The sequence below is a fragment of the Callithrix jacchus genome, chromosome 22, assembly GCF_049354715.1.
Source record: "Callithrix jacchus isolate 240 chromosome 22, calJac240_pri, whole genome shotgun sequence".
In the NCBI taxonomy this organism is placed as follows: Eukaryota; Metazoa; Chordata; class Mammalia; order Primates; family Cebidae; genus Callithrix; species Callithrix jacchus.
This window is the reverse complement of record NC_133523.1, coordinates 13626991-13637855: the sequence shown is the minus strand read 5'-3', so window position 1 is coordinate 13637855 and position 10865 is coordinate 13626991. Positions and strand designations below refer to the sequence as shown.

The 10865-nt window shown below is 47.2% G+C and overlaps 1 protein-coding gene across 1 annotated transcript; it reads right to left on the bottom strand.

Annotated features, from left to right (window-relative positions):
• Window positions 1-1073: 1073 nt before the first annotated feature.
• On the bottom strand, window positions 1074-10533 carry CASP14 (caspase 14). Its single transcript, XM_002761830.6, has 7 exons — window positions 10365-10533; window positions 7468-7540; window positions 5784-5933; window positions 5457-5682; window positions 4425-4541; window positions 4165-4268; window positions 1074-3682 (listed from the first exon to the last, which is right to left on the bottom strand). Exons 2-7 carry the CDS (start codon window positions 7492-7494, stop codon window positions 3578-3580), a joined length of 729 nt encoding a protein of 242 aa, XP_002761876.1. The 5' UTR covers window positions 7495-7540; window positions 10365-10533; the 3' UTR covers window positions 1074-3577.
• Between the last annotated feature and the right edge of the window lie 332 nt (window positions 10534-10865).

Sequence of the window (10865 nt, the reverse complement as noted above, 5' to 3'; positions counted from 1 at the left end):
AGTTTCCTGAATCTCATATTTGGAAACTTCAGAATCATTGGGTGATTGGACCGCAGGTCGGCACATAAATGAGTGTATAGAACTCAGTGCATGCACCACCCCACATCTCTTGGCCCTGGAAACCCACCCCTGCGCTGGCCGCTTGCTTTGCCATTTCCACGGATAAAACCCCAGTTACTGCCATGGCTAGAGCACTGAGTGTACCACATAAGAGGACAATAGACAATTTACTCTCAAAGGCGGAGGTTCAGATAGATCAGGGATGATGTGCTTAGGCCAATAGACGGGTGTGTTTCCTGAGTGCTCAGAGGAGAAAGGCTTTGAGGCTTCACTTGAGTTCATTAGGAAAAAGATATGTGGTTGATTAGTCATGTCTGCCATGGGCACCAGGCTAGAGAGAGGTGGCACACTTGCTAAATGTCTTTGATGCTGTAACTAGCCCACTTCCAATGTCCCTTATAGTTTTGAAAAGCAACATTTCTGTGTCTGCATACTTCCTTGGAAACATTCTGGAGATGGAACAATTATGTAAAAGATGGCCATTCAGCATGGAAGTGTTGCCTGCAGCTTTACAAATACCCAAACCGTCTGTTTTTATGAGAGAGACAGGAGCTCGGTGTGGAGGGTCACACCTGTTATCTCAGCACTTTGGGAGGCCAAGGCAGGAGGATTGCTTGAGGCCAGGAGTGTGAGACTAGCCTCGGCAACATAGTGAGACCCCATCTCTACAAAAAAAATAAGAAAATTAGCCAGGTGTGGTGGGGCACACCTGTAGTTCTATATACGTGGGAGGCTGAGGTGGGAGGACTGCTTAAGCCCAGGAGGTCAAGGCTGTAGTGAGCTATGATGGCGCCACTGCACTCCAGACTGGGTGGCAAAGCAAGATCATATCTCTTAAAGAAAAAAAAAAAGGACAGAAGACACAGGATGAGCCTCCTGATTCTCCATTCATGATAGACACACCTGGGAAGAAGTGGCCACTGGGGAAAATAATTAAATCCATAACTCCTTTCATATCAGCCTCATGGTTTCAGCACAGAACAAAGATTTCAACATTTTCTTTCAAAGTTTGACAACTGTTTATTGAACACTTATTATGCAGAGCAAGCTCTTGTTCCCTGTCCTCCTGAAGTGGTCATTTCCAGCATCTCATCCTGGGCGAGAGGGCAGGATCAACCAGAAAAAAGAGTGGAAATGGCTTTCTGGAAAAAGTAGGGGTGGGAGGTAGTGGAAGAGGGATAAAGGGAGAGGGAGAGCCCCCCAGCTTAGGGAAAATGGTGATAGCAAACGCTTAGAGGCAAGGGTGAGTAAGGGTGACATTAGCCTTGCTGAAAGAGTGAATTCATGGCGGAAGAGATGGGAGATGAGTTTAGCCAAGTGCTGGCAGATGGTAACATTGGAAATGTGTGAGAGATCCCGATGTGCAGTTTGACTTTGGTCTTTGATTGATTGATTGATTTTGGAGACCAGATCTCACTCTCCTGCTTAGAGCTGGGATGCAGCTGCATGATCATAGATCCCTGCAGCCTCAAACTCCTGGGCTCAAGTGATCCTCCAACCTCAGCCTCCTGAGTAGCTGCGAGTACAGTCACTTGCCACCATACCCGGTTAATTAATTTTTTTTCTGAGACAGAGTTTCGCTCTTGCTACCCAGGCTGGAGTGCAATGGCATGATCTCAGCTCACCGCAACCTCCTCCTCCTGGGTTCAGGCAATTCTCCTGCCTCAGCCTCCTGAGTGGCTGGGATTACAGGCACACGCCACCATGCCCAGCTAATTTTTTGTATTTTTAGTAGAGACGGGGTTTCACCATGTTGACCAGGTTGGTCTCGATCTCTCGACCTCGTGATCCACCCACCTCGGCCTCCCAAAGTGCTGGGATTACAGGCTTGAGCCACCGTGCCCGGGCAATTAATTTTTTTTTTGTAGAGACAAGATCTTGCTGTGTTGCCCAGGTTGGTCTCTCACTCCTCGCCTCAAGTGATCCTCTCACTTCAGACTCCCAAAGTGTTGGGATTACAGGTATGAGCCACTGCACCCAGACCCCTGGTCTTTAAGTAATGGGGTATGTTGTGTCTTCTTGAGTGTTCCAGGGAAATCACTGTTATAGATGATACAGAGGACACATGGAAAGTGAGATGGAAAAGCAGAGAGGCAAGGGAAGAAGTTGGTTGCAAAGATGCAGTTAAGAGAAGATGAGGACTTGAGCCTAGATGGTAACATGTCAGGGAAGAGAAGACAGGCACGAAAGTTGTTTCAAAATCAAGCTGGACTGGGCATGGTGTCTGGTGGCATATGAAGGATGCAAGAAGAGAGGGGTCATAGATTAACTGCAGAAATTGGAACCTGGAATCTGAGGTTGAGGATACCAGGGAATGCTTGCAGTAGCAACCAGGAAGAAAAGGTTCATCTTTAGCTCTGTGTTCTCAGTGACACTGCATGCACCCACAGGTTATCTGAGCAGGAAAGGTCAGGGCTGGGGATGGGGAGATACAGACTGGGAAGATAGTGAAGCCGGTCTGACTTCCAGCCTGGTGCTACAAGGTTACCTGGACATAACCTTAGCTGGTGGTTATTGAGAATTTCTAGAAACTTCCAGAAGGCTCCTACCTTGGAGGTAGGGAAAATTTTTATTAGGCATCTTCACTAATTAAAAAATATTTCAGATGGATCAAGACTTAGCATGTCGTGGAAAGGAGGCTAAACTGGAAGTCAAGCCTAGTCCTTGTCTCTGTCTTACTGTGTTGCATTTGACAAATTATTGAACCTCTCTGGTTATGAGAGGTTAAATGTTATGTTGTCTGCAAAATAGCAAGGTAAGAACAGGGAATTTGACATAGCTCCAGCATGCTGTCATTCAGAGTAGTTGACTGCAAGAATAGATGAATGGATGGATTTTCTTGGAGAGAGGGCAGAGTCCACGGTCTCAGGGGGAGGGGTGTGAGGAGGAAGAGATCCAGAAAGGAAGAGACAACTTCATTATCCAGAGAAGCCATGAGCTAGGAAGAGAACGGAGTTAAGACACCAACTTGCTAGCCAAGGAGGAGTGGTTTTGGAAAGAATGGTTCTTGCCTTACTAAATAACCAGAGTAAAGGAGGGAACTGGAAGTTGGGAATGCATTGACCTCAGGAGGAGGTTTTATCTCCAAGTGAGATGCAGGAGCCAGCGGAGGTTGGATTGGGGTAGGAGGGGATGAGTGGGCATTGATTTGTCCATGGAAAATCTTGAGTTTTATCCTGTTTCTGCTTCATGGGACAAAGAAGACCACAGGAACAGGAAGTGGGATAAGTGAATGCACTCTTAGGTCTCTGAGGTTGCATTAATAAAGATAGAAAGTCCAGCCTGAGGGAGATGATGTTAAGGTTACCACCATGCCTTGTGCTAAGTTTTGGCTGGTTTGCTCTAAGAAGGACAGGGACAGATTAAAGGAGGACCTGCATGAGGCACGTGATGAAAAGGAAAGTGGGCATCATTTATCCTTGGGAAGAGAAGATCTTGGGAGTGGTAAAAGCTGCCTCTAAATTTCTGTGGTACAGAAGGAATGATGCAAGGAAAGCTCCTCCCTGTCTTTCTGCTTCTACTGCAGATACAGCCGTTTCCGGAGGGTGCTTTGGATTTCAGGGTTCACTTTCCTTGGTTTTCCTCCCTGCTCCAGCTCTGCTTCTGCCATCTGCCGGGTCACCTGCAGCAACGGGTGTGGTCAGCTTGGAGGAGTCGGTGTCATGGGCTTATGGGGGGAGGGTTAGGTAACGGGGCAGGTGAGTATTCTTGTCCTAAGATGAGAGACCTTTATGGTCTCCTCCTATACCATAGTTTGTATGGAATCCTTGGTTGGCCATTTGTTTTCCTAATTTGCAATAAAAACATATATAAACATTAAAAAGAAAACAGTTTGCCCAAACATTGTTTATATCCAAGGGGAGGTTTGTCTGTATTTCATTGAAATTTGTCTGTATTTCATTGAAACAATTTCACATACTGTGAGTTTTGAGAGTCCCTGCATTTGGGAAAGTTGTTGGAAGATGGGCATCTTAGTTTCTGTGTTGAGATGTAGGTTGGATTTGAGGCTGGGGGAAATGGGGACGGGTTAGAAAGAGGCTCAGCCCCCTCTGCCTGCACCCTACTTGGCCTGAGCGGTGGCCCAGCTACCTCATGTCAACTCACCTCTGTCAGAAGCTCCAAGATATGTCCTTTTCTTTTTGTGAACACATCAACCAGGGTCTGGATGAAGCAGGAGCCTTTCTGATCATGTCGGTAGGCGATGTATCCTGGGAATTCCAGAGAGGTGGGTTCAGGGAAGCTTCAGCGGGGTAGATAGAGGGGATCCTGGAAGGGGGTGGGTCCTGGAGGAGAGGTTCAGGGGTCGGGAGTGGCAGGTGATGGGGAAGAGCAGAGGTAGCCCTGGGTCAGCTGGGAGCTCATACCCTCCACCGTAGAGTAGACGTGCAGGGCGTCTGTGTAAGTTGGGATGGTTTGGGGGCTGTCTTTGGTGACCATCACAATTTCATCCCCACCTACTATTTCACCGGAGTCCCTTTGTTCTGAAACAACAAGCAGAGGAGAAGGCAAAGTCAGAGAGAAAGGTAAGGAAAGGGGCCAGGCATGGTGACTCACACCTGTCCTCCCAGCACTTTGGGAGGCTGAGGCAAGAGGATCGCTTAAACCTGGGAGTTTGAGGCTGCAGTGAGCCATGATTGTACCACTGCACTCTAGCCTGGTGACAAAGTGAGATGTTGCCTCTTTAAAAAAAAAAGGTAAGGAGAAGGTCCTAGGATGATCTGGTGGTATGTAGGTGCAGTGGGACTTTTTAATTTAATTTCATTTTTTAGAGACAAGGGCTTGCTCTGTTGCCCAGGCTGGAGTGCAGTGGTGTAATTATAGCTCACTGCAGCCTCTAAATCCTGGGCTCAAGTGATCCTCTTGCCTCAGCCTCCTGAGTAGCTAGGACTGCAGGCCCATGCCACCATGCTCCTGGCTAGTTTAAAATTTTTTTTTGTAGAGCTGGGTTCTCACTATGTTGCCCAGAAGCTAGTCTTGAACTCCTGGCCTCAAACAAATCTTCCCACCTGGGCCTCCCAAAGTACTGGAATTACAGGCATGAGCCATGGTGCCTGGCTTCAGCTGGGGCTTTGGATCTGAGACTGGGTTGGATAAAACCATAGACTTGGTTGGGCATGGTGGGCTGGGGGGAGGCTGAGGCAGGAGGACTGAGACCAGCCTAGGCAACATAACGAGACCCTCTCTCTACAAAAATTAGCTGGACATAGTGGCAGGTGCCTGTAGTCTCGGCTACTCAGGAGGCTGAGGCAGGAGGAGGGCTGGGGCCTGGGAGATGGAGATTGCAATGAGTTGAGATTGCACCACTGCACTCTAGCCTGGGTGCTAGAGCAAGACTCTGTCTCAAGAAAACAAAACAAAAACAACAAAGCACAGACTGCTCTTGGGTCTGTCCCCACCTCCTCGACAGGCCTGTATGATGTACACCTTGGGCTTGGCTCGCAGGGCCTGGCAGTTCTTGTTGTTCAGGGCCTCAAAGAGGTTCTCCAGCTTGACCATCTCCCCATCTTCTCCCTCAAGGAGGCCTTCCTTCCCGTGAGCCATGAGTACCACAAAGGCGCAACTGACGGGTTCTTCCCAGGAATCGATGGCCTGCTGGAATTTTTCCAGCTCTTCCTGGAATTGCTGGAGTGAGAGGAAGAACCAGACTCAGTTGAGTCCCTAGAGCCCACACATCCAACCTAGTATCTTTCCCCCCGCCTGGCTTGGAGCAGGCACCCTGATACCTGGGCAGTGGGGTCTCTCTTCATGGTGCTTTCGAATCTCAGCTGCTGGAACATGTGTTCCAGGGCATCCAGGTCTTCTTCAGAACCTTCCCGGGCTTTGGTGACACACAATGTGAGGGCCAGGCGGGCACCTGACATATCGTATTTCTCCTGGGCCAAGAGATGACAAAAATCAGCATGGGAGGTTCAAGGAGAAGCAGATGTAGTGAAAAGAGATGTGGAGGCTGGGTGTGATGGCTCATGCCTGTGGTCCCATCACTTTGGGAGGTTGAGGTGGGAGGATCACTTTAGCCCAGGAGTTTGAGACCAGCCTGGGCAATATAGTGAGACTCTGTCTCTACAGAAAATGACAAAATTATCTGGACCTAGTGCAGTGGTTCACGCCTGTAATCCTAGCACATTGGGAGGCTATGGTGGGTGGATCAAAAAGTCAGGAAATAGAGACTATCTTGGCTAACATGGTGAAACCCCATCTTTACTAAAAATACAAACAACTGGCTAAGTGTGGTGGCATGCACCTGTAGTCCCAGCTACTTGGGAGGCTGAGGTAGGAAAATCATTTGAACCCAGGAGGCAGAGGTTGTGGTGAGCTGAGATCGCACCATTGCACTCCAGCCTGGGCAACAGAGTGAGGCTCTGTCTCAAAAAAAAAAAAAAGAAAAGAAAGAAAAAAAAAAGAAAAATTAGCAGGGTGTGCTGGTGTGCACCTGTGGTACCAGCTACTTTGGAGGCTGAGGTTGGAGAATCGCTTGAGTCTGGGAGGTTGAGGTTGCAGTGAGCCATGATCTTGCCATTGCACTCTTGCCTGGGCAACAAGCGAGACCCCGTCACAAAAACAAACAAACAAAATAAGAGAGGCTTGAGCTAAGGGTTGTCAGGTACAATACAAGATGCTCAGGTACGTTTACATTTCAAAAAAAAAAAAAAAAGCAATTTTTTAGTATAAGTATATCCCAAATATTGCATGGGATATACTTACACTATACAATTATTTGTTGTTGATGTGAATTGGGTGTCCTTTATTTTTATTTCCCAAATCTGGCAACCCAACCTGGGGTCCAGCTTTGTTCTAGCTTGGTGTGAACTTGAGGCAAGTCACTGCACCCATCTGATCATCTGAGCCTCACTTTCCAAATATAGACAATGAGAGTGTGTGTGATTTTGAAGATCCCTTCTAGTTGTCATATTTTGTGGCTTTACAAGTCTCCTCATCCACCCCAAGAGTGTTCGGAGCATTCCTCCATTACCTCCCCACTTGCAGAGGTCTCAGAGTTTCTGAAGCTAATATTGAGATCCCATGCTTTCCCATTTGAGGAAGAAGAATTTTGGGGAGTCAACATTTCTTTTCAGAACAGAAGCAGGGTACTGAGTACCCCCGTGATAAGAAAGTCATCTTTTAAAACCTCAAAGTAAAATTGTTCATTGCACGACTTCTCAGAACATTTAATGTGTTGAGAAGAATGTGATCTTTGGAGACAGATGTAGCTGAGTCTGACTGCCCCCACCCCCCAACCTAACTTGGGTTCCATCTCTGAGTCCTTTTTGGCTATTTTGTTGATTACGAAGTACCTCCTAGCTCTGAGTTCTGGTCACGATGTTTTCACTCCCTCTTCCCAAGACATTAAGGTCCTCACCTTCCTCCTCCCCATATGATCGCCCTCCCCTCAACCTGCACCCAGCTGACCTCCTCCAAAGGTCGCAGATTGCTCATTTCTCCTTTGACTGTGAACTCCAGCTCCCCGTACCCTTGTCTGATCCTGGGGGTCAGAAAAAAATAGGTTAAAGGTCATTAAAAAGAGGCAGAGGGGCTGGGGGGGACAAACTGGCTTATCTGGATTTTTGGGACCAAATAGCACCCCAGTGGTGGGGATCTGGTCCATGGACAGATCTGGGCAAAGGATGGTAGTCCATGAAGTGGTAATATATCATCCCTAGAATGACAATTTCATGGTGTCTTGAGACTGCTGGGCCCACCCACAATGACCCCCACCTCCAAAAACTTCCTGTATCACCAGCTTGCAATGGACTGAGCTTCCCTCTGAAAGTCCTGGAAAGACGAGCAGAGGCAAGTGGCCCGTGTGTTTCCCTTTTCTACCCAGGAGATGACAGGCTGGGGAAGCCATCTCAAGGAGATGCCTTGGAGGTGGATTTAAAGGGATAATGCCATCAAAGCAGGGAATACAATGTTGATATTATCTCAGTTGATATTATCTAATACAAAGGGGTCAATCCACCTCCCTTGCTCTTCCTTGAGGCTGAGTGTCTGTCCATGTTCTCCATTCTCATCTCTGAGTCCTGTTCTGTTCTCTGACTGCACAGACAGATTTTTATCACACTCTTGGCATTTCACCATCTCATTGCCTTTCCCTACACTTTCTTATCAGTAGGGAATGGTTTCATTTTTTTTTTTTTTTTTTGAGATGGAGTCTTACTCTGTTGCCCAGGTTGGAGTGCAGTGGCATGATCTCGGCTCACTGCAGCCTCCGCCTCCCAAGTTCAAGTGATTCTCCTGCCTCAGCCTCCCGAGCAGCTGGGACTACAGGCACCCACCAGCACGCCCGGCTAATTTTTTGTCTTTTTAGTAGAGACGGGGTTTCACTATGTTAACCAGGATGGTCTTGATCTCCTGACCTCGTGATCTGCCCGCCTCGGCCTCCCAAAATGCTGGGATCACAGGCATGAGCCACCACGCCCAGCTGGAAATGCTCTTTCTTTCTTCTTTCTTTCTTTCTTTCTTTCTTTCTTTCTTTCTTTCTTTCTTTCTTTCTTTCTTTCTTTCTTTCTTTCTTTCTCTTTCTCTTTCTTTCTTTCTTTCTTTCTTTCCTTCTTTCTTTCTTCCTTTCACCTATCAAGATCCTTCTCTGACAGTTTGGGTGGCATAATATCTGCTATGCCTTCCCCATCACCCATACATCCATCCATCTTTTCATCCACCTATCTATCCAGTCATCCATCAATTTATTCATCTATCCATCTACCATCTGTCCATTAATTCATCATCTGTCCACAAACTCACCCACTCACCCATCCATCTATTCATCCATCTGTCTATCTACATATCTATTAATCAGTCATCCCATCCACTCATTTTGTGTTCCAACCACACATCTGTCTAGTCACCCATCAGCCCAATTATACATCCATCCATTTATCCATCAACCTGTCCACCAATTTATCTTTCTACTGACCTATCTATCCAAACATCCATCCATCCATCTACCCACTCACACATCTATCCATCTGTCTGTCCATCTACCCATTTGTTGATCAGTCATCCCGTCTACCCATTTGTTCTTCCATCAACCCATGTATCTACTCATCCATTCCTTTATCCATCAACCCATCATCTTTCCACCTACCTATTTGCTCGTCCATTCATCCATCCACCCACTCACACATATATCCATCTATCCATCTACCCATCTATTAATCAGTAATTCCATCCACCCATTCGTTCTTCCATCAACCAATATGTCCATCCATCCATCCATCCATCCACTCATTCATTCATCCATCCACCCATCCATTCATCTGTCATCTCTTTCTTCTTCCATCCCTCATCTATTCTATCTTCCATTCATCCCTTCATCTAACCCTCCCTCTATCCATTCCTTCATCCATCATCTCTATATTCCATCTATCCATCCACCTATTTACTCATCTATCCACCCATCCACCCACCCATCCTGCCAGCCAGCCAGTCAGCCAGCAAATATTTTCTGGGTATCTATGTGTTATGCACTTAGAATCCACTAAGTAAGACAGATATGTTCCCTGCCCTTCTGTCCTTTTGCAGCACTAGTCTGTGACAGAAATGAATATTAAATATCTTTTTTACACACACACACACACACACACACACACACACACACACACACACACACAGCAAGTGCTGTGAAGAAAGAGGAACCAAAGATTGTGAAGGAGGAAATGGAAGGAGCATAGCCCTGGAGTCAGACAAACCAAAACCAGATCCTGCCTCAGTCCCTTCCCTGCTGTGTGACCTTGGACATCTCATTCTCTCTAGAGACTCGATTTTCCCATCCACAAAGAACCTGGGGAGAGCTCTAGGTGCTTGACAGCAATGGCAAACCCAGGTAGGTTCTACGATCCCTCTTAACCTCCTGGAACTTTTCCTCCTCTGGACTCTCACAGCTCTGCTTGGTCCGACTTGAGTCGCAGCATTGTTATTGGTTCTTCTTCTCCTTGCTGAACTGGCAGCTCAGTTTTCAGGACTGAGAGCCTGACTTCATTATCTCTGTCTCCATCACGGCCAACAGTGTGGCAAGGAGCACAGAGTGGGTGTTGAGAGAATTTGCTGAGTAAACAAATAAGACACAAATGAACAGATGAAAGAAAGAGTGGATGTACGGATGGAAATTTCTTCCATTCTGCCCAAACTGGCCAGAGCATTAATTCATGAAGGGAAAGGGAACGTGTGTATGTAAGAGAGTTTGTGTGTGTGTGTGTGTGTGTGTGTCTGTGAGAGAGAGAGAGAGAGAGATTGAAAGAGAGAGAGAGAGAGAGAGAGAGAGAGAGAGAGAGAGAGATGGAAGAGCTGATATCTGTCAAATCACTTACCGACCCTGGAGGCAGCTGTTCCTCAAGGCCAAGTTCAATTTCACTACTCTCCTGGTTGCCAATACAGAGCTGGGCACCGAGGAGGAGTCAGAACCACGTGCTGATGTTGGAGAAGGGGCTGACAGTGTGGAATCTCCCCGGGTTTCTCCTGAGAGGCCTGTCTGTGAATGAGGTGGCACAATCCTCTGTCCCTTTATTGTCAGTGAGTTTTCTGTCACTCAAGAACCCTCATGACACACCCTTGGCACAGCCTTGGTGTGAAAATGGAGCCAACGCCAATGGAATGGGTGACGGTAAGGCTGAGTGAACTCCCTTTGGCAAAGGTGGCCTAGGCAGAGCCTCTAAATTAGCTAGAAGTCTGTGCCAGCCCAGCCGCAACCTCTCCCAGCCCCCATCCCATATCCAGCTCATCTGGTTATTACATCATCACTATGCCTAGTTCATTCATCTCACCTTCCACTGTGTAGACAACATCGACTTCATTTACTTATCATCTCATCA

Bases quoted from the DNA above. Each gene is read 5' to 3' on its own strand.
- CASP14 (XM_002761830.6), bottom strand. From the start codon at position 7,494: ATGAGCAATCTGCGACCTTTGGAGGAG. The intron at 4,542-5,456 runs GTGGGGACAGAC...TTGTTGTTTCAG, and splicing joins CATACAGGCCTGTCGAGGAG to AACAAAGGGACTCCGGTGAA. The intron at 3,683-4,164 runs GTGAGTTGACAT...CCGTTGCTGCAG, and splicing joins TCTTGGAGCTTCTGACAGAG to GTGACCCGGCAGATGGCAGA.